Below are 24705 nucleotides of genomic sequence, written 5' to 3' on the forward strand. Positions count from 1 at the left end.
GACATGAGTCCCTTGCTCACTGCACCATCAGGATTCAAGCAAGCCAGGCCGAAGACGGCTGTAATGCCAGAAACCGGTCCCCGGAAGCTTGTTTCCTTTCCAGTGAAGAATTGGCTTGGTAGTTTGGTCTGCCCTGTTCCCATGATGCACTGGGCCAGGGACAGACTAATTTGCATATAGCCAGCTTCTGAACTGGGATGGTGCAGTGAGCTAAAAAACGGTGATGGATCAAGCCCTGATCTGTTGACTGGGTAGGAGTGTTCTGATTAACTCAGATACTCTGTCCATCACCACCCCCTTTTTGAAATTATTTTGGCCACCATGAGTTTGGAAGGGTATGCTCAGACATGAGTCCCTTGCTCACTGCACCATCAGGATTCAAGCAAGCCGGGCCGAAGACGGCTGTAATGCCAGAAACCGGTCCCCGGAAGCTTGTTTCCTTTCCAGTGAAGAATTGGCTTGGTAGTTTGGTCTGCCCTGTTCCCATGATGCACTGGGCCAGGGACAGACTAATTTGCATATAGCCAGGTTCTGAACTGGGATGGTGCAGTGAGCTAAAAAACGGTGATGGATCAAGCCCTGATCTGTTGACTGGGTAGGAGTGTTCTGATTAACTCAGATACTCTGTCCATCACCACCCCCTTTTTGAAATTATTTTGGCCACCATGAGTGTGGAAGGGTATGCTCATACATGAGTCCCTTGCTCACTGCACCATCAGGATTCAAGCAAGCCGGGCCGAAGACGGCTGTAATGCCAGAAACCGGTCCCCGGAAGCTTTTTTCCTTTCCAGTGAAGAATTGGCTTGGTAGTTTGGTCTGCCCTGTTCCCATGATGCACTGGGCCAGGGACAGACTAATTTGCATATAGCCAGGTTCTGAACTGGGATGGTGCAGTGAGCTAAAAAATGGTGATGGATCAAGCCCTGATCTGTTGACTGGGTAGGAGTGTTCTGATTAACTCAGATACTCTGTCCATCACCACCCCCTTTTTGAAATTATTTTGGCCACCATGAGTGTGGAAGGGTATGCTCAGACACGAGTCCCTTGCTCACTGCACCATCAGGATTCAAGCAAGCCGGGCCGAAGACGGCTGTAATGCCAGAAACCGGTCCTCGGAAGCTTGTTTCCTTTCCAGTGAAGAATTGGCTTGGTAGTTTGGTCTGCCCTGTTCCCATGATGCACTGGGCCAGGGACAGACTAATTTGCATATAGCCAGGTTCTGAACTGGGATGGTGCAGTGAGCTAAAAAACGGTGATGGATCAAGCCCTGATCTGTTGACTGGGTAGGAGTGTTCTGATTAACTCAGATACTCTGTCCATCACCACCCCCTTTTTTAAATTATTTTGGCCACCATGAGTGTGGAAGGGTATGCTCAGACATGAGTCCCTTGCTCACTGCACCATCAGGATTCAAGCAAGCCGGGCCGAAGACGGCTGTAATGCCCGAAACCGGTCCCCGGAAGCTTGTTTCCTTTCCAGTGAAGAATTGGCTTGGTAGTTTGGTCTGCCCTGTTCCCATGATGCACTGGGCCAGGGACAGACTAATTTGCATATAGCCAGGTTCTGAACTGGGATGGTGCAGTGTGCTAAAAAACGGTGATGGATCAAGCCCTGATGTGTTGACTGGGTAGGAGTGTTCTGATTAACTCAGATACTCTGTCCATCACCACCCCCTTTTTGAAATTATTTTGGCCACCATGAGTGTGGAAGGGTATGCTCAGACATGAGTCCCTTGCTCACTGCACCATCAGGATTCAAGCAAGCCGGGCCGAAGACGGCTGTAATGCCAGAAACCAGTCCCCGGAAGCTTGTTTCCTTTCCAGTGAAGAATTGGCTTGGTAGTTTGGTCTGCCCTGTTCCCATGATGCACTGGGCCAGGGACAGACTAATTTGCATATAGCCAGGTTCTGAACTGGGATGGTGCAGTGAGCTAAAAAACGGTGATGGATCAAGCCCTGATCTGTTGACTGGGTAGGAGTGTTCTGATTAACTCAGATACGCTGTCCATCACCACCCCCTTTTTGAAATTATTTTGGCCACCATGAGTGTGGAAGGGTATGCTCAGACCTGAGTCCCTTGCTCACTGCACCATCAGGATTCAAGCAAGCCGGGCCGAAGACGGCTGTAATGCCAGAAACCGGTCCCCGGAAGCTTTTTTCCTTTCCAGTGAAGAATTGGCTTGGTAGTTTGGTCTGCCCTGTTCCCATGATGCACTGGGCCAGGGACAGACTAATTTGCATATAGCCAGGTTCTGAACTGGGATGGTGCAGTGAGCTAAAAAACGGTGATGGATCAAGCCCTGATCTGTTGACTGGGTAGGAGTGTTCTGATTAACTCAGATACTCTGTCCATCACCACCCCCTTTTTGAAATTATTTTGGCCACCATGAGTGTGGAAGGGTATGCTCAGACATGAGTCCCTTGCTCACTGCACCATCAGGATTCAAGCAAGCCGGGCCGAAGACGGCTGTAATGCCAGAAAACGGTCCCCGGAAGCTTGTTTCCTTTCCAGTGAAGAATTGGCTTGGTAGTTTGGTCTGCCCTGTTCCCATGATGCACTGGGCCAGGGACAGACTAATGTGCATATAGCCAGGTTCTGAACTGGGATGGTGCTGTGAGCTAAAAAACGGTGATGGATCAAGCCCTGATCTGTTGACTGGGTAGGAGTGTTCTGATTAACTCAGATACTCTGTCCATCACCACCCCCTTTTTGAAAATATTTTGGCCACCATGAGTGTGGAAGGGTATGCTCAGACATGAGCCCCTTGCTCACTGCACCATCAGGATTCAAGCAAGCAGCGCCGAAGACGGATGTAATGCCAGAAACCGGTCCCCGGAAGCTTGTTTCCTTTCCAGTGAAGAATTGGCTTGGTAGTTTGGTCTGCCCTGTTCCCATGATGCACTGGGCCAGGGACAGACTAATTTGCATGTAGTCAGGTTCTGAACTGGGATGGTGCAGTGAGCTAAAAAACGGTGATGGATCAAGCCCTGATCTGTTGACTGGGTAGGAGTGTTCTGATTAAATCAGATACTCTGTCCATCACCACCCCCTTTTTGAAATTACATATACATACTCTGCAGCATGATTTACAACAACTGCGTCTAGGCCTTCCATTCACATTTGAATCAGACATTTTCGTTCAGAGGAAGATTTCTCAACCCCTCTTTGTAACTTTGCACAGGTAGCTTACCCTGCACAACTTCAGGTTGGTTCGTCTTCCTCGGCAGAATAATCAGCTGTCTGTTCTTCGTCACTTTCGTCAGTAATATCAAGATCTTCGAATTCCTCTAATACTAAATATGTCCATTCAGGATCTTGGTAGTTTTCGTTCAGTCTTTTTATTCGGTCACTCCTCCTTTGTGAACTTTCTCGAACTTGCTCTGCAATACGAGGACTTTTCCTTCTTTCTGCAAGTTTCTCCTCTACTGTTTTTATTCTCAGTCTCAGTCTCTTAATATATCTTGGTTCGATATGGTTCTTTTTCTTGAGTCTTTTAGTTGGCACTGTGATTTGGCTTTCTTCTAATGCTCTTTTATTTTCGTTTGTTTGTGACACTTCTGATTCTTCCCTTCCTGTCTGACTAGTTCCAGATCTTTCTTCTATTTCTTCTGCCTGGTTACTAAGCTGGCCTTGTTCAGGTGTATTCTGATTTTGACTTTCCAGCGTCTCTGTTTCTGTGTCCTGAACACGTTCTTCTAGTTCTATCTGATCCTGTTCAAGCACTTCGATCCCTTGATTTTCTTCTGCTTGAACCTTTTCACTAATTCTGGTCTGTCCCTTTTCTATTTCAGGAGTTTGTGGAGGTGTGTCGATCACTTGTTCTGTCCCTGTCTGTCCTTCTTCCTCCTCAGACTTGACGTGAATCTCAATAATCTGAGGATCTTCGCCTGTGCCTATCTTTTCCTCTCTATCCCACTCTCTATCTGCATAGGTTTGACTTCTTGTTCTGATTGGGTCATTAGTCAGGTCGATTATGGGTATCCAATCATCTTGACTGGTGCTCGGTTGTTCGTCATCAGCTACTTCAGGACCAACTTCTGCAGACCCTTCAGCTGGACAACCTTCAGCGTTAGTTTTCTCGTCTGGAATCACCTTCTGTGTATGGCTGGCATGGATCCACTTTGGAACGCCGGCACACTTCACCGCTGTCGTGGTCACCAGTATTATTTGGTGTTGTTTTCCCCACCTCGGTGCAAGGCAACTCGAACGAGTATGTTTCTTGATTCTAACCCAGTCGCCAGGAACCAATTTGTGGACTGGAGTTGTTGGATTGGCGACGGCGTCTTCCCCAATCTGGCGAGAGATAGAACGCACTTGGTCACCCAGTTGCTTGCAGTACTCAAGTACCAAATAATCAGAAATGTTTAGCAGTTTATGTCCTGGTACCCATGCTTGTCTCATCACTCTTCCCATCAGGATCTCATGAGGGCTCAGGCCTGTTTTCCGATCTGGAATACTTCTAAGTCCCATCAGAACAAGAGGTAAAGCATTTATCCAGTTCATGCCTGTAGAGTCACACATTTTCCCTAACCTTGACTTTATAGTGCCATTTACTTGCTCCACCACTCCAGAAGCCTCTGGACGATATGCACAGTGCAATTTTTGGGTGATCTTAAATGCCTTACAGAGCTGATCGATTACCTCATTCTGAAAATGTTTTCCTCTATCTGATTGTGACTGGAACCCCGAACCTAGGTATTAATTCTCGGCGTTAAAATTTAGTTACAGTTATGGCGTCACTCTTTTTGGCAGGGTAGGCCTCCACCCATTTTGAAAACAGGCAGACAATGACAAGGACATATCCCATTCCCTCACAGCGAGGCATTGTGATGAAATCAATCTGTACTCTTACAAAGGGACCTCCTGATTTTCCAATTTTTCCCAACTCGACTACTGTCCTTTTCCCAGCGTTAAACTCCTGACATGTTAAGCACCTCTGGCAGAGTGACTCTGCTACCTTCCTGAACTTCGGATTGTACCATGTTTGTTGGAAAACCAGAACCATGGCATCCCTACCAGTGTGTGAATTTCCATGTATCAGTCTGGCCATAGAAGCAAGCAGATGTCTAGGCAACACAGGCATACCATTTGGGCCCACAATGACACCATCCTCACTTCTCGGTCGACAACCAAGTTTCTTCCATTTTTCTTTCTCTTTTTCTGGCACCGCATGCTGCCAATCTCTCAACTCTTCCCAGGTAGGCACCTCTTCAAACACCATAAGTTGACAGCTGTTTCCAGGTCCCCCCAGTTTAATATTTACAGACATGCGATTTCTGGCACAATGTTTGGCCACTTCATCAGCAAAATTATTTCCCAAAGTTACATGGTCAATGCCAGATTTATGAGCAGCGCATTTGACCACTGCCAATTCTTTTGGTAATTGGATTGCTTCCAGTAAATCTTGTACAACTTTCCCATTTCTGATGGGAGTACCTGAAGAAGTCAGAAACTCCCTTCTGTAGCCACAATTGGCCGAAGTCATGCACAACTCCATAACAGTACTGACTGTCAGTATATACTGTTATTCTTTTGTTTTTCCCAATTTTACAGGCTCTTATCAATGCAATCAATTCGGCTACTTGTGCAGACTTTACTCCATATAAACAGGAAGCTTCTTTAATGGCGTCTACAGTGACTACAGCATAAGCAGCACTTAGGCCTACAAGTTTGTGTCTCATACATGAGCCATCCACGAACAGCTCCTCATCTTCTACAGGCAAAGGTACTTCTTTAATGTCTGGGCGTGGTTTAGTACTGAATTCTGTCAGATCTATGCAGTCATGTTCGTCCTCTCCCTCGGCTTCCATAATCATTGAGTCAGGGAGCAGGGTAGCTGGGTTCAGGATATTACACCGAGTAATGACCACATTCGCCGCACCCACGAGAATCCTCTCGTATTTAGTCAGCCGACTAGGGGTGAGATACTGGGTCTTAGTTCTGGTCAATAAAATCACAACTGCATGGGGAACATACACAGTTACAGGATGTCCCATTACAATAGATTCACTCTGTTCTAGACTCGTGCAAGTTGCAGCTACTGCTTTCAGACATCCGGGTAATCCAGCAGCTACTGGATCCAAAGTGGCAGAAAAATATGCCACTGGACGTCTCGTCAGACCATGCTCCTGTGTTAAGACTGACAGTGCACAATTGTCTCGTGTGTCACAAAATAGTGCAAATTCTTTAGAATAGTCAGGCATCCCTAAAGCAGGTGCTGTACACAGACATTCTCGTAGTTTAGTGAATGCTGTCATGCCCTCATCATCCCATTCCACTGGGTCTTTTGCTCCTTTCTTTATCAATTTTATCAAAGGTTTTGCCAGGACTGCAAATCCCACAATCCATTGTCTGCAGTAACCTACCACTCCAAGGAACATTCTGATTTGTTTCTGAGTACGGGGTAACTGCATGTTCCGAATTATTCTGACTCTCTCAGAAGTGACTTTTCTGATGCCTTTTTCTATCTAGTGCCCCAGATATTTCACTGATTTTGTACAGAACTGCAATTTGTCAGGGGACACTTTATGTCCTTTTTCACCTAGGTGATTCAGTAAAGCAATGGTGTCAACAACACAATCTCTATGACTTTTAGATGCCACCAAAAGGTCGTCTATATATTGCACCAAGACAGAATTTCCAGGTAACACTAAAGATTCAAGGCACTTTTTTAGAATCTGATTAAAGATAGAGGGACTTTCGGTGTACCCTTGAGGGACCCGATTACAAACGTACACGTGACTGTCGAAAGCAAATGAGAAAAGAAATTTGCTATCTGGATGCAATGGGATCGAAAAGAATGCATGACATAGGTCTATCACGGTAAACCATTCAGCATCCCAGGGAATCTGATATAGGATCACTGCTGGGTTTGGAACAATAGGACTACAAGGAACCACTATTTTGTTTACCTTTCTCAGGTCCTGCACTACCCTGTACTTGCCACTAGGTTTCTTGATTCCAATTATGGGTGAGTTACATGGGCTACTCATCACTTCTTGTATGATGTTTGCTTCTAGCAGTCTTTTTATTTCAATGGCAACTCCTGCTCTCACGTCTGCACTCATTTTGTATGGCTTGGTATTAGGATAAACTGCATTTTCTTTCATGGCTATTTGTATTGGGTCTACATTTGCCATTAATCCTACATCCTTTCCTGTAAAGTCCCATACTTCTGGTTTCACTGTCTTTTGGAGTTCTTCAGGTAAGTCCTGTATAGTCATTTGTTTAATTTCTGAGTCTGGTCTAATTAACATTAATTTGTATATGCCATCCTCGTCTGGGGTTTGAATTTCGACACCTTTTGGTGTGCAAAAGATGGTGCAGTTCATTTTGCACAACAAATCACGTCCCAGTAAGTTTACTGGACTGGTATCACAAACTACAAATCTATGCATTTCTTTGAAATTCCCTATTGTGATCTCCATGGGCTCGGTAACTGGGGTACTAATCAATTGATTAGATACACCCACTACTTGGATTGCTTCTCCCGAGAGGGGTAGGTTTGGAACGTCCGCTGTTCTCACAGTAGAACGGGTAGCACCAGTGTCCAATAGAAAGGTAACATCATTTCCATCAACCTTTCCTTCAATGTATGGCCCTGACTGGTCTACCGGCAAGGAGGCGCCAAGAACACACTCCTTGTCCTCCCCTCTCAGGCCCCGTCAGTATTGGTCGTCACAGAAAAAGGTATCATTCAACAAAAACTGTGAAGTTGCTGCATTTCTATTCTCATTGCCTCCCCAGATGTCTATGTCATCACCCTGTGGTGATTTTCCTTTATAATTTGGTTTTGGCGCTTGGGGCAATTGACTTGCCTTTACCTGATGCTGAGTCTCTCTTGGTTTTTCATTCTGCGTCTGTGGAGTTAAATCAGGGGTTTGGGTATTATCATGCTGTAAATATGGACACTCGTCTCTTCAGTGCCCGATTTCTCCGCACTGGTGGCAGGGAAATTTCTTTTTAGCTTCTTCTCTGCTCATTTTTACCTTGGGCTTCCCTCCACCCCCAGAGCCTTGATTTTGGGTATTCTTATTCATCTTATTCAACTGCTTTTCCTGTTGTTCTGCTAGCTTCACTTGTGCCCAGATGACCTTCTCCTTGAGTGCCTTTTTCTTATCTGCCATCTCGTCCTCACAGTACTTTGCATACCGTAGGACCTCATCCATTTTCTTAGACTGCCAACAAATCTTATTGTCTTTGATCCACTGGCAAATTTCGGGTCTTAAACCGTTTACAAACCTGTAAATGACATGGGTCATGTCCTTCATCTCGATGTTATCTATTCCACTGTAAGTTTTGAACACCTGTAACAGTCTCTCATAAAAGGAGTGCACAGACTCATCCCTTTCCTGCGTGGTTCTATCTATTTTGGTCCAATCAGTTTCCTTTGCACGCACCTTCATTTTCAGATGTAACATGACCTGGTCATATTTTCTCATTACCTCATCAGAGGGAGCACCGGTTACAGGGTCCCTGTCATACTCTTTGTTGGGCCAATCAATGGCAACCTTGCATTCGGTCCATAAATCCACAGGAACCACAATGTCGAAAAACCCATCCAGGTCTTTCCACAAGCACTTTTGCACCTTTACAAACCTTTCCACCTGCCTGTACCAGTCCACAGGTTTTTCTCGTAATTTTGGAAAGTCATTGGTAAAGGACACAATATCCTGTCTGGACCATGGAACGTGCACATATTTTCCACCTGGCACTTCACGCATAGGGTATAACTGCTCAGGTTTGTCAGCTTCCTTTAGAACGAAGTCGTCTGTTTAGATCTGGCCTCATCTTTCTTCTTTGCCCACCTGGCTTTCCACTTTTCTACGTCTCCCCATTTTTGCAACACGGTCAACAATTCTTTAACCTGTGCCCTTTTTCCTGACACATTCATATTTTCCAGATCTTTGTCTGAAAAATCAGCTCTATAGGGTTTCTGCAGTGGCTTTGATTTTGAAATATTGATTCCCATACTAGCTGCAGTGTCTGTTAATTTTTCATGGAGCACTCTGGTGTTTCGGGTTAAATTCTTGCCGATAAACAGCAACTCTTCTACGGAATAGGTATTTAATCTGTCTAAACCTACATTTCCTGCCATTAGCTCTTCCATTTCTATTCTAAGCTTGAAAATATCTAAAGGTTTCGACTGAGGAGTTTGTTTTTCTAATTCTCGACTCCACCTTTCAATTTCTTCAGGAGTCACCAATGTGACACTCTTGGTACCCGAAGTCGATTCCATTTGAATCTCCCTCGTGTTGAAAGGATTATGTCTTTTCTGTAACCTTTTTCCTGCACCCCTAATGGGCAGATCCATTAGCGAGACCTCGGACTCACATTCACTGGTCTGGTCATCCACAATTAAGGGCTCCGGTCTTGGCTGTGCTACAACTGGAGTAATAACTGGAGTCTTCGGACTTCCCTGTCTATCCCCATACAGTGGAACCACTGGTCCAATAGTTACCGGGATTGTCAAGGCTTCAGGACTTGTATTTAACTGGGAGATTTTCTGAATTATCTCGGCTCTCTGCTTAGCTAAAGCCTCTCGTTCCCTGTCCTCCAGCATCCTGTCTAAAGAATTGTCATGTAATATCTGCGGGATCAAAGTTGGGGCATAACTCGGGGCAGTGGGATGCGTCTCACTTGGTCCTTCACCGTAATTAGGTTTTGCGAACAGACTTCCTGTACCTAGGGATCTTGGTTCTTCCTCAGACGGGGGTCTTGAGAACGGAATTCCTGACGTGGAAGGCCTTGCCTCACCCTCATAGGGAGGTCTAGAGCAGAAGGCTCTTTCTCTCGAATATCTTGACTCCCCACAAAATGGTGCTCCTTGACAGCTATCTCTAGCACCTAGAGGTCCCAAACCCTCATTATACGGAGGTATTTGACAACTCTCTCCTACACTTACTGATCTGGCCTCTTCCCGGGGAGGAGGTCTCCGAGAATTATCCCCTTCACTAGAGGGTCGGTGTCCTTCATTATAAGGAGGCGGACTTCTCATAAACATGTCATCCAATAATTCATCATCCGACTCCCCCATGGGCACCCAATGTTTGCATTTTTCTGTTCTCTTCTCTCCTGCGGGAGGACCACCCATTGGCATCATTGGAAACAACCCTTCTACGATCATATTCTGTCTCCACTGTTTCATTTTTTTATCACGGGTCTCTTGTTTTAGTTTTGGATAAAATTTTGTTAACCCTTTATCCATTCGGGGCTTGTCTCTCTCAAAAGCTTCGATCTCCCATTCCTCTAAAGCTTCGTACTGCGTGAATCTAGGTCTGGGATGTAAGTCATTCATTCGGGTTCGCAAATTAAATAGAATTCTGCCATTGAATGTACCCTCTAACGGAAAAGCCAAAATTCCGTCATCCTTGGTGTACTCCGCCCAGTTTTCCAACCATACACACAAGTGGTACCCTTTATCAAACATCATAAAAGATGCGGGAGTATTTGGTGGCGGAATGACAACACCTTCTCTGGTTTTAATCGGCTTGTCCTTTTTGAAATAATTCTTTACTTTGTTTACAAGGGATAGTTTTCTCTTATTTCCGTACATAATGTCGGTTTTATGCCCTTTCCACTGATCGTTCTCAAACCCTAAATATCGTGGATCAGGTCTAGTATGCGGTCTATACGAGTGCCACATACGATTTCTTCTAGTGACTTTGTTTACAAATTACTTCCAATCCAAGTGCGTCTCTTATTTTCGTGCAACCAATGAAGTGCACGGTTTCAAATAATCTCGACCAATGGGTGCGCGGCCTTTCGCGAGACAGGTTCTCACGCTTCGGCACTCACCCCTCCTTTACAATTCCAGCTCCGATACACACCCGCTGCGTCTACCAATTCCAGCGCGGCACAGAGTGACGTCAGAGCAGCTCCGCAACTGACTCCCTCCCTCACAAGGTAACGGAAACTTAACTTCTCTCTAAAAGTGCAAGTGCTTTGTTATTTAACAACGAATACACATTCGCCACTGTACCCAAGTGTCTAGACAGCAAAGATTTGTTTCACTGCAAGTAAACTACTTCCATTTACTTTTCATACACTACGGATAGATCTCTTCTGCCTACCCTTCACGCAAGCATTAGGGAACCTGCTACTTCTTTTGACTTATCCACTTCTTTCCGGGATATATACTAAGTCTAAAATTTCACCAGCGAACCCCTTTGCTATCACCCAAGCTCCGATGAACCTACTACTCCTTCCGATGTGACCCTTACTAGGTTTTTCTCACAATAGAAGTTTTGCCAGTGATCGCGTCGCTATCATTTATTCAAACAAACATTCAGAAAAACCCTAGTTAGTGCTTCCAGTTCTGCCTAACCTGCACTAACCTTCCTTAGGCCAGTGACCTCAACGCGAAGTGGATTCTCTTCACCATTCGCTATTCAATTCCCCGGGGATTCCAAACAAACATATAAACACTTTACTAACGAGTGGGTTAATACATATATCAGTACAATAATAAGAAAAACAATTTAAAACATTTCATAATTTTTCAAAGCAAACATTTCACGTGAGTGATCAATTCACACAAACTGTTTACCCTCGTAGCAGCAATAAAATGTTATCATAACCTTTTAGCAGCATCCAACCTATCTAGCTTAACTAGTCCTACCTAACTTTAACTAGTCCCTAACCATACCTCTGCTACCAGAAAATTACTGATAGAGATCGCAGGTCACCCGGCCAATAATTTTCACCATACACGTACCAGGCCCATATTTTTCCAATTTATCACATACATTAATCGGGTGACCTAACAATTCTTCTACCAGCAACCCTGGTTCCTTCCTATTTATTTCTATTGTACCTGACTTACCAATCCACCGTTACAGGTACCTAAGATCCACAATGGATCAGGGAGCTAGCTGTAAAAGAAAAGCAGGCTAAATACAAATCCCAACTTATTTCTATTTTGCATTAAATGATCACAGACAACTGGGAAGTTTTAAAAGTTTATCTAGAAATCAGGTTCGGAAATCATCAAGTTTACAGTTAGAAGGCAATCAATAATCAAGATAACGAAAAGAACATAACCATAGAGAAACAGTGTCAGGGCAACCATTTATGAGTCTAAAAGAAAGTTATAACAATGCGATCTACTAAATAGATTTTAGAAAAATGGATCACAAACTAGACTTTACTGGTTTGGGAAAATACTGCAAAGTAAGGATTGGAAATCCTATACATCTATAGGAGGGGGAAAAATGGAACACGCTATAGTTCTAGCATCTTTACGTAAAATCAGATTTCAGGAGAAATTTATATACCACAGTTTCATAAACAGTATGGAGAGAATGTGTTCTAAAAGGTAGGGAAACATAGGAACATGCTACGGAAAATATGCTGTATGACTTTTATAATAGGTTGCGGAAAGCATGGAAAATTTAACATATGCAAAGAAATGTCTTTATTAAAGCAAAGACAGAAAAATAGAAGATGCAGTGAAGAGTTTTCGCACTATATTTACCTAGAAAGGTGTGCAGACCAACCCTGGCCACGGATCAGTCAAGGACAGGAAATACCCCAAGGAAGGACAGTCATCTATGGGACAGCAGGTGCAGATTAGACACCCCAGGACAGGACAGGAAAACCAGATTAGGATCAGGACAGGACCACCAAGGCACGACCAGCACCCGCAGTTCGGAAGCAACGCCTGCGCTCCACCCTCTCTGCAGCTATCAGTCAGAACCCCGATTGGGTTAGCGAACTCCCCAGTAAAGTGCTCCGCCAGCACTTAAGGTTTAGTAAAACCTTAGAGTCTATGGTCAAATTCGGACAGAGTGCTCCGCAGCGCTCTGTATTCAGTCACCTATTGAGTGCGTTGGGTCAGTGACAGGTCAGCTATTCAGACAAGTCGGACAAATTATCTAGCTAAAACTAGGCTAGTTATACTGTTTTTGGGTCAGTGTACCACCCCCCAAATGTTGCAAGTGTCAGAATCCCCAATTTCGATTGGTCCCCAGGTAGGATAGGTCAACACACCAATCAGAACAAACTTCTACAAGCTCGTATTTGCATGTTATGGAACCGCCTAGTGAATTTGGGGTTCCCATGACCTATTCTACAGAATACAATAGCAGAGTATACAATTGTTGCGAATGCAGTACAAATTCTGTTTCTCCGGCTGGGTGAAGGTGCATCTTCCCAGGCACATCTTGGCAGGGACCTTCAGTTGGCATCTTGTCAATGCCACAGCCAGAGTTTGGACATGCGCAGACTATCCTCTTAATATGGAGTCTTGAGCCGTGCATCAGACCCTCAATACCGCAGTACATGAAAAGTAAGCGAAAACAAATTAAACATAGGAAATAAATGTTTTTACTACATATCATGAGTAGCTACTTTATATTTCTTACCACAAAAATATACTATGCTATTATGAATTAGTGCAACAAACAATAACACGAGAGCATCTGCGCAAGCTTCACCATGTGAGTTTTCAGACAGCCATTTTAGAGGCGAATACGCATGCGCACATTTTCCCACCAGAACTGCAACTTCGTCACGTCACGTGAGTGTGACTAACGCATGCGCAATAGAAAATTCTCAAGCGGCGGCCATATTAAGACAAGGGTTATTCGTATTAGTAAAACACATAGGCAAGCATCACTAAGATACATGCATATCCAAAATAAAGGAAATTAGTAAAACATACGAGTTGTATTACAGGATTATAAATTATTCGAGGTTCTTGACTCAAGCAAGTCGCGTAATATGCGAAATCTTGCTTCATCATAACCTTTGTTTTTTTCATTTCAATATATATATATATATATATATATATATATATATATATATATATATATATTTATAAAATAGTAAACTCAAGTCACTTTAAACAATAAATATTAACTTATCTGCAAAGTAAAGGCCTGCGATGTAAAATATTGGAAACTTACCTGTGATGTAAAGACTCCCAATGTAATATTCATGAGGTAATATCTCCTGATGTCACTCCTGTGATGTAACAGTAGCTCACCTCTAGGCCATTGTGTAGTGGGAGATTCTGAAAACACAAAGACAAGTTTGTTCTTTCCTGGTTACGGCTCATATATCTCAGGGAGGTTATACTTACTTTCTTACTGATTGCTCGTTATATTGATGGGCACGTAAGAAAGCAACAAAGAACCTCCACTTCTGTCTGTCTTGGGCAAGTTTCTGTACACTGCCCCAACTGTGGTTCAGGGTCTTCATTTCTGTTTCCATAGTTCGCCTACAGGTAGGTGTTCTTTGGCCTGCCTCTCTTCCATATGCCTTCTGGGGTCCAGTGGAGAGGCCTTCTTGTGAATTAATCTTATTCTCTTCTGATAGTGTGTCCTATACATCTTCATCTTTTTTTCATAATGACTGTGTCCATGCTCTCTTGCATGAATCTTGTGAGCAGTTCCTAGTTGACGATTGTTTACAGCCAGAAACTGTGGAAGATTCTTCTCTGGTTACTGGCGTGGAGGCTGACTGTTTGGTGATGTCGCTTTTTGTCATCCACCAGCATTCTGATCCATACAAGAGTGTGGCCAGAATGCTGCTCTGCTACAGCCTGAGTGTTGGTACTGTACTGAGATGACCTCCAAACATTGTTCAGCATCCTGAAGGCATTCTTGGCCTTGTTTAATGTGCTCTCCCCTCCACCATGTTTGATAGTACAGCCTACGTTGGTGAACTCTTCAGTCATAGCTAGGTCCTTTCCATCTACCTTGATTGGTTAAGGGATTGGGTTGTTGAGTGGCATGAGTTCTGATTTCTTCGTGTTGATCTTCAGGCTCACTTGCTGTGCACATATGATGAGGCGAAACATCTTTTCCTGCATTGCTGGTGTGTGATAGAGCAAGAACAGGTCCTGTGTGTTGCATCACTCACTCGATGAGAAGGTTACAGAGCTACGCTGATGTCATGCATGCCTTTCTCACACCGGTCTTGACTTCGAAGCTTCACTCTCTAACTCCCACCTTGCAGGTAAAATTATCATAGACGCTCTTGATGAGAACTATCTGCTGCAATATACCATAGTCTCTTAGTATACTCCAGAAGCTGTAGTGATGGATACTGTCAAAGGCTTTCTCAAACTCAATTAAGTTGAAGTATTGTCTCTGTCACTCTGTGCACTGCTCTATGATGTTGTGTAAACATCTAATACACACATCCTATGCCCTTGAAGAATCCAGCCAGTTATTTCCTTGACTGCTTGTCCTCTGCATCAGAAATGTGGGGTATAATGATTTTTGCCAGGACTTTACTCAGGATCGACAGATGGGTGAATCCACAAAATTAGTTACAGTTGATTAATGCTCCCATCTTAAGAATCTAGACAATGATGCCTTGGTTCCAGTCATATGGTTCTTTCTTTTCCTCCCAAATCAATGTAAACAGTAGACGGAGGGTCTTGACTAATCTTTCAGGGTATGTGTTGAACATTTCTGCATTCAGGTTGTTTTGGCTAGAAGCTTTTTCATTCTTGAGAGATCAGGTGGCAGTGATGATTTCTTCTCTCTGTGGTGGGGCAGTATTCACATCCAAGTAAGCCTCTGTTGAATTGATGGACCACACATCAATTAAGTAGAAAGTGGATTTAATATAATAGCGGAGCAGGTACACAGCCAGACAGGTTAGCAGTCAGGAGTAACTGAACACATTAGAATACATCTAGTAGGAACACTCGGAATGGAATATGGAATGAACAGTGTTAAAGCGATATACATGTATTTCACAACATAACACATCCCCCTTTGAACATTATAGAAATTAAACTTATAACAATGTGCCCGACACCACCCCCCATCTTTACAAAAATAAATTTAGAAATGAGAAAAGAGAAAAAAAAACATTACAAAGGAAAATTTTCAGAAATGTAATCCGCTAACCAAACAGGAGGCCTTTTTTCACGCCTAGGGTTTCTAAAAACATTTACCTCTTCATCACATGCCGAACTAGAAGAAGTAGAAGCACCCAAATCTGATGAAATCTGGCCAGAAACATCTGAAACAGGACAACTGGAAGTATTAGACGTCTCAAAAGCATCAGGTGACTTAGCACAAAACAAATCCTCTAAATCAAACAAATCAGATGACTTCTGTGATGAAACTTGACAAGAAGAATCAACTTGAGGAGGAGGACATTTGGCAATCCTTTTGAGGTTCCAAACTCGTCCATCAGATAGACGAACAGAATTGTTTAAAACTTCTACAATTTGCATAGGTTCATAAAAACCACTTTCCTCCTTGGAAGATTTACAAGGTTTCTTTACTCTTACCCACTGACCAACAATCAAATCAACATCCTTCACTTTATGTTTTGTATCATACAACATTTTGCTTTTAAGATGTGAAGCTTGGCTCCTTTCCCTTACAACATCTTCAGACCAATTCACCACATTAGACTTAAACAACCATCCTGGAGTAAACTTGGTACGTGGATTCCTGCCACGCATAAGTACAAAAGGAGGAAAACCTGTAGCTTCACACATCGAGGTTCTGTATGACCAAACCATTTTCAAAACCTGAACTTCCCACTCCTTATTCTTCCCAGACATTTGAATAGTACTTTTAATAACACGGTTAAAGCGCTCAACCATTCCATTACTGTTTGGGTTGTATAGAGCCGTGGTCTTGTGCTTGATACCTAATCTATTGAAATACTCTTTTGCCTTATTAGAGGTAAATTGGACACCATTGTCACTTAGTAAAACTGAAGGAATACCTTCCAAAGTGAAAGATTTGTCCAAAAATTTTAAAACAGTCTCAGTATCAGCTTTACTTACAATTTTTACAAAAGGCCACCTTGAAAACAAATCCATTAAGACTAAAATATATTTTTGCTCACAGCCAATGGGACCCATGATATCAATAGCTAAATGTTCCCAAGGAGAAGTAGGTGCAGTCATGTTGCCCATAGGAGGCTTACACACTACCAGTGATTTGTCAGCTGTTTGACGAGATTTACAGCTCCTTACAAACTTATCAATTTCTGCATCCATACCTGGCCACCAAAATGAGGTTTTAACAGTGCGTTTAGAACGGACTATGCCAAAATGCCCCTCATGGCATAAAGCCATGATGGACGACCGCAAAGTCTTTGGAGGTATGACTCTCTCTCCAAACCAGATGTTGCCATCTTGAACACTTAAATCTAATCTAACTTCCCAAAAAGGCTTCAAGGGATGCTTGCCATCAACTTTCTTCGGCCAGGACCCAGCTAGATGGAATTTCACTAAAGATAACTCTTTATCTTTCAAATATTCTTCAACCCACTTCTCCTTCAAAATGCCTGCACCTTCCATATCTTGTACATAGGCTACCTGGAATGAATTCCACAATTCATCCTCACATTCGTCAAGTTGCTTAGGCATTCTAGAAAGAAAATCAGCTATACAATTTTCTTTGCCAGGCACATATTCCACTTTATAACAATAATCTTGCAGCTTAATAGCAAGTCTGGCAACTCTCGCTGAGGTGTTAACGGTACCTTCAGTAGTTAGGACTCTGAGTAATGGCTTGTGATCACAGCGCAAAATAAACTTAGTACCCCATACAAAAGCTCTAAAGTGATTAACCGCCCATACACATGCCAAAGTTTCTTTTTCAATTGTAGAGTATTTTTCTTCTGTAGGCGAGAGTGACCTGGAAGCATAAGCAACAATTTGTTCCTTACCATTCATACCGACTTGGGATAAAACCGAACCCAAACCTTTAATGCTGGCATCTGTGGTGATAATAGATTGGGCATCAGGATTAAAACTTTTTAAAGAAGCAATATTTGTAATACAGCTTTTGATGTCTTCGAAATCTTGTTCACATTCTACCGACCAAACAAACTTTGTCTTGTTCTTTAACAGCTGTCTTATATTATATGTTCTGGTCGCAAAGTTTGGAATGTACTTTGAACAAAATTCGGCCAAACCAATAAAGGATCTGACATCATCTTTTCCTTTGGGGGAAGGAGCACATTTGATAGCATCAACTAAGTTAGGTTTTGGTTTAATCCCATCACAATCTATAACATGGCCTAGGTAAGTAACATGATCACTAGCAAAAGTACATTTGGTGTATTCAACTGTTAAACCTTTGTCATTTAGAATGCTTAAAACTTCATTCAAAGTGTTGTCATGATCTGCCCTTTCCTTTCCAAAAATGAGAATATCATCTTGAAAAAACTTTGTGTTCTTAACTGTGGAAAACAACCTGTGCATTAAACGCTGGAAAACAGCTGCGGCCGAAGCCAAGCCAAAAGGCATCCTTTTAAATTGGTAACATCCTTGTGGGGTTATGAAAGCAGTGTATTTTCTGCTGTCTCTAAACAAAGGAATCTGATGGTACGCAGATGATAAATCTATTGTAGTGAACCATTTAGCCCCGTCAAGCAAAGCTAACATCTCATTAATCTTCGGCAGAGGGAATTGATCTACCACTATATTATCATTTAAATGGCGAAGGTCCACACATATCTTAATTTACCATTGGAGCGTTTCACGACCACTAAAGGAGAAACCCAAGCAGACGCCTCAACAGGTTCAATAATGTTAGATGAGACCAATTTCTCAAGTTCCGTTGCAACGTCTTTTCTTAAAGCGATTGGCACACTTCTAACTTTGTGGATCTTAGGTACAGCAGAATCCTTTAAAATTATTTTGTGTTCAAAATCTTTTAATTTGCCAATTGTCTTTTGAAAAACTGCAGGAAATCTTTTTAACAGTTCCTCACCTGTTTTGGTACCCTCATCCATCACTAATACTTTTTCCACTGAGTTGGGGTCAAGAATAATATGTAAATCCCCTTGGTCTTTCCACCCTAAAACCGATGGACCTTTTTTTGATACATACATCTTGCCATATGATCTACGGTTCTTGAACTCAAATTTCAGCCAACGAAAACCAACAATATCAATCTTCCCACCATTATAACCCTCTGGGTCAATATCTGGAGGAGACAGTTTTGGACCAACTCTGTCCACAAATGTATTACGCCATATATCTTCGTTTACAATTGTATAGGGCGAACCAGAATCAGCATATACTTTGATACGCACACCTCCTATATGTATCCAACATTCAGGTTTGTTATCAACAAGTAAACAACCATCCCTGATGTTGAGGAGTAGTTTCTTCTTCAAGACTACAGCACAATCTGATGCTTGGTCCTCATCACTAGAAGTGTTCTCATCAGAGGCAAGGTCCTCTTGAATACACTTGACAGTCTTTGTCCTTCTTCTACATGCTTTAGTGTAGTGACCATACAGTCCACAAGCACCACATTTACTCTTTTTGGCAGGACACGACTTGGCAAACGCCAAATGTTCTAAACTACCACACCTATAACATTTGGGAGGTTCATTACTATACTTAGGCTTTGCCCATGTTTCATTCTTTTGTTTAAAATTACTGTTTTTTTTTTAACTTGCATCTATTTTAGCCACTACATCTTTATTGACACTTTCTGATTTTAGAGCACTTGCACATCTACTAGATGACTCAGCTTTACGAACTAATGCTAGGATGTCTTCTAAACAAGCATCACCATTCATCCAAAGACGTTCCTGAATTGCAGGATTATTAGCGTGCATTACAACCTGATCACGAACCAAATCTTCCAGTAAACCCCCAAAAGCGCAATCATTGCCCATTTTTTTTAACTCTCCAACATAGTCATCCACAGATTCATTTTTAGACTGTTTTCTTTGGTAAAATTTGTAACGCGTAATGCCTATACATACCTTCGGGGAGAAATATTTGTCTAAATTGGATAGAGCTACTGTGAAAACGTTACTATCCCCTCCCCCTACAATGGGCTTGTTCATTTGGTTATAACATTTGAGCCCTTTTGGACCCAAGGAATGTAAAAGAATACGCTTCTTTTGATCAGCAGACATTTTACCATCGGAATCTACAGTCTCAATATAATTAAGAAAATAGTCTTTCCACTCCAGCCATTTCAATGTTGGTTCGGAACCTTTGCACCAGAATTCCTGAGGGTTACTTAAAGAAAATGTTTGTTGACTCATGTTGATGTAAAAAGATGAATTAATATAATAATTGATGCTTGCTGAGGTAAGTTATCACTAAGCTATAAAGCTGTTTATGGTGGAATTGTTCAGTGAGTAATGAGAAGATTAACACAAGTTCCTTTTTTACACTGTCCAGTCTTCACCACCAATTGCTTTGAAAATGTTGATATTCTTCAAAGTGTCTAAAAATTAGATAAGCAGCATTGTTCCAAGCGTTCAAGAAAGATTACCTGTAACCGCCTTGTAGTTCCGACTTGTGGGTGTTGAAATCGGCAAATTAAACAAAAAAAACGTCTTCCGTTTTTTTTTTTTTATTCATAACGAGTAGGCCTGCCCAATCCAAAATGGCCGCTACGCATCATGTGATGCGCCACGTTCGCAGCGAACGTATGACGTCACAGGGAAGCAGCGCGACTCTCAGAGAGAACTTCCAGGCTAGAGGACACGCGCATTCGATCTGCGCTTTGAATCCAGCAACGGTGAGTGCTCGAGCGCAGATGTCCTAGCACTAGCAATATATCCAAAGTTATAGACAATTTATATATTCTTTTAAAAATAAAGTGTCGCTCACCAGGATTTCTCGCGCTAAAATGATTACCGTCCTCAGCGCGCTGTTCTATTGCAGTAACGTCGTCTCTGCTCCACGTCGTCCACTATAGAAAGTTAGAATTCCAAAAATTATAAAAAAAAGCGGTATACAGGCTTCTCAGTAATGTAAAAAAATTATCCCGATCGTCGCCAGTTGTTGAATTGATGGACCACACTTCAATTAAGTAGAAAGTGGATTTAATATAATAGCGGAGCAGGTACACAGCCAGACAGGTTAGCAGTCAGGAGTAGCTGAACACATTAGAATACATCTAGTAGGAACACTCGGAATGGAATATGGAATGAACAGTGTTAAAGCGATATACATGTATTTCACAACATAACAGCCTCTGTATCTTGGGTGTCTGCTTTGCTTGTTGGTACTTGTCTGCTGAAGACTTCTTTGATGTGCTTGTCCCACTGGGTACCTGCTCTTTCTCTGTTGTGAGTAATCTGCCGTTTTTGCCCAAGGGGTGTTGTATATTATACGAGATTGACTACTGACTATCCTCGTGATCTTGAAGAGTTTCCTCCATTCTCCTCTACTGGCTTCCTCCTCTGCTTGAATGGTAAGATTATCCATATGAGTCTGTTTGTCTGCTCTTGTCATTCTTTTGACTGCTCCGTTTGCTTCTATGTACTGTTGCTTGTACTTCTGCAGCTTCTCATATATGGCCTCCATTCATTTCATTTTTGCTGCCCTCCTGTCTTCAATAGCTTTCAATGTATCTTGGTATATCCATTCTTTCCTTTCCTTGGCTTGGTCCCCAAACAGGTTTGACTACTTTTCACATATATTGAAGAGATATGTCCCCATTTCTTGTTGAGTGCGTCTGCAGCTGGCTCAGACTGATCTATTGTATCTGCCAGGAGTTGGAACCTGTTTTTGATTTGTAAGACGAATGCCTTCTCTGTCTTGGGGTCCTATAATTTTGCCACATGGATGTGTTTTCATCCTGATGTTTTGTGTTTGTTTTTCTAAGCTTCGTCTTCACTAGATTAGGATCACTGCTGTTGTCCATGCCCCTCCTCACTCTGACATCTTGCAGTGAGCATCTGCTTATCATCAGGCTATCAGTTTGGTGTCTGTGCCTGCCATAGAGTAAGCACCGAGTTCATTTGTGAAAATCACAGAGGGGGGAGAGAGTACCTCCTAGAACCAGATAATGTATGGTGCAAATATCCAACAGCCTTTCACAATTGTCATTCATTGTTCCACAACCTTCCTTTCCGGTAGCTCTGTCATGGTTCAGGTTGTCATTTCCCACTTTAGCAGTTAAGTCCTCCATTACAATTGTAATGTTTTGGTTTCGCTCAGCATGCATCTTTTGGTAGAGTATGTCCTTGACTGTTTCCGCTTTGTAATTTGTAGGAGCATAGCACTGGGTAATGGTGGTGTTGATATGTCTGCCTTTTAACCTGGCAATCATGTGTCTGATGTAGACTGGCTTCCACTCGAGTAGCACATTTCTCTGTCCCCTGCAACACAGGATGATAGCTACTCCTTTGTGATGTAAGACATCGTCCCTTCCCAAGTACACTACAGTCACTCCTGTGGTATTTTCATTCTGCCAGATCCAGCCCCTATACTTTTGCTGACCCCCCCCCCCCCCAGGATGTTACTTGAGCCAGCTCTCCTGTGTCATACATACTCCGTAAGTCCTAGAATCTGATTCTGTTCTTTCACTAGGCACTCAATACAGGGAGGATGTGAAAAGACACTAAGTCTGACAACCTGACTCTCCAAACTCACCTCCAATAATGTTACGTCAGGAGAGTATTTAAGGTTGTTCTAGTTTTTGAGTGTTTTCTGTGTAGTGATTGTTTCATGGAATTTATTTCACCAGTGACTGTGCCATATAGGCCTTCCACTTTTAGGGGGTAAAAGACCTTCAGAAGTGTAGTAGCACACAGATATCCTGTTTTACTTTTATTAGGACTGATACGTAAAATATTGGAAGCGCTCTGGGTACACCTAGATCTTCTCTTAAAACATTTGTGACTAGCAGGATGAGGGCACTGTTTATACCAGAAACATAATATGTCATGGTATTTATTATAAGATTGGTGAATATTACCTGAAAGCCTTTTGCACTTGTATGCAATGTGTTAAATGACTTTTGCTTCATACAATGCACTCAGTGAAAGCTAATTGCTTCAGATGAAAATTGTTAAATCTTTACTTTTTGTCCTGTTTGTTAATTTTATTGCAGCATATATTCAGTGATTCAAACACACGTACAGCAGCTCAAGCTTGGATGAAAATTGCCAGTGAAAGGGGTAAATATATTATCTTAATAAGCCTAGCCTTTTCATCCAGACCTGCATTATTTGTTGTATGTTGCACATTAACTTGCATGTTTTCTGTTTGGTACCACAGATTGCAAAGCTATTGAGCACATGATAAACTCTGCAGCTGAAGAGGAACACAAGAAGAAGACAGAGATGGGACGCAAGAGCTACATTCATCAGGTAGAGTTTGAATATTCTACTTGTATTACTGACATGGTGTATTAGACTGCGGCATGTGGTTCTCTCAGTTTCAATCACTATGGGTATTGTGACAGATTAAGAAACATGTCCCACTAGAAACTCCCATTGTGACCATAAATACGAAGGAACATGAAGTATTATAGACAGGTAACCATCAATATCAGGGTTGTTTTCCACCGTAGGTCCCAAGTGAAATGAGGTTGACAATAAGAGTGAAGCTTGAGGCGACTCATGCACGAGTTTGAAAACTCTTTGTTGTTAACAGCTACCCATCTACAAGATTGCTTTATGTATCCCCTCAAATTCTCGTCCCCGGTTTTGCTGATCTTCTTCAATCAATCAATCAATCAATCATCTTTCTTATAAAGCGTGATTACTCACCGGTGAGGGTCTCAAGGCACTAAGTGGGGGGGAGTGGATCTGCTATTCATTCGAAGAGCCAGTTCTTGAGGTCCTTCCTGATTGTGGCAGCAATGGAGTTTGCCAGAGGTGCAGAGGTTGGGAGTTCCAGGTCTTTGCAGTGAGGTAGGAAAAGGATCTTCCTCCAGCCGTAGTCTTGTGGATCCGTGGGATAGTGGCCGGGGCCAGTAGGACAGAGCGGAGGTGTCTAGTGGGAGTGTAGAAGGAAAGGCGGTGGTTGAGGTATGCATGTCCAGCATTGTGGAGAGCTTTGTAGGCATGTGTGAGGAGCTTGAATGTAATTCTTTTGTTGATAGGTAGCCAGTGAAGGTCTCTCAGATGGCCGGTGATGTGGCTGCGGTGTGGGATGTTCTGAATTAGTCTAGCGGAGGTGTTCTGGATGTTCAGCTGTTTCTTCTGGAGCTACTGAGTGGTACCGCTGTAGAGTGGGTTGCCATAGTTAAGTCTGCTGCTGCTGAGCGCATGGGAGACTGTTTTCCTGGACTCGGTGGGCATCGACTTGAAGATGTTACAAAGCAGGTGGAGCATGTGGAAGCAGGAGGACGAAACGGCATTGATTTGGCAGTTTGTTGATAGGGAGGAGTCCAGGATGATGCCGCAGTTTTGTGTGTGGGGGGGGGGGTCCGAGTGATGCAGGCCACCAGAAGTCATTCCAGGTGGAGGGGGTGGAGCCCAGGATGAGGACTTCAGTCTTGTATGAGTTAAGCTTGAGGCAGCTGACCTTCATCCAGGTGACGACTGCCTTCATTCCATTGTGAAAGTTGCTATTGGCAGCTTTGGGTTCGTCTATGAGGGAGAGAATCAGTTGGGTGTAGTCGGCATAGGAGCCAATGTTGAGTCTGTAGCTTCCTACGATGGCTGCAAGCGGGGCCATGTACATGTTGATTAGGGTGGGACTCAGGAAGGATCCCTGAGGCACTCCGCAGCTGATCTCTGTGGGTTTTGAGTCGAATGGTGGAAGTCTAACTCCCTGTGTTTGGCCTGTGAGGAAGGAGCGGATCCATTCTAGGGCTTTGTCGTGGATACCAGCATTATGGAGTCTTGCACAGAGGGTGGGAGATGATGTCAGAGGCAGCTGAGAGGTCCAGGAGGATGAGAGTAGCAGTTTCGCTAAAGTCGAGGAGGGTGTGGATGTCATCTGTAGCGGCATGGAGAGCGGTCTTGGTGCTGTGGTTGCTTCTGAATCCTGATTGGGAGATGTCC

At 43.0% G+C, this 24705-nt stretch overlaps 1 protein-coding gene across 1 annotated transcript in view; it reads left to right on the top strand.

Moving 5' to 3' along the window:
• Window positions 1-24705, top strand: part of LOC144819983 (uncharacterized) — a 255521-nt gene that overhangs the window by 92299 nt on the left and 138517 nt on the right. Inside the window, exons 4-5 of the mRNA XM_078677656.1 lie at window positions 22803-22869; window positions 22970-23061. Of these exons, the coding sequence (XP_078533782.1) occupies window positions 22803-22869; window positions 22970-23061 (159 nt within the window). The remainder of the gene's footprint in view (window positions 1-22802; window positions 22870-22969; window positions 23062-24705) is intronic.

Source organism: Lissotriton helveticus, chromosome 2_1 (assembly GCF_964261635.1).
Source record: "Lissotriton helveticus chromosome 2_1, aLisHel1.1, whole genome shotgun sequence".
Taxonomy (NCBI): domain Eukaryota; kingdom Metazoa; phylum Chordata; class Amphibia; order Caudata; family Salamandridae; genus Lissotriton; species Lissotriton helveticus.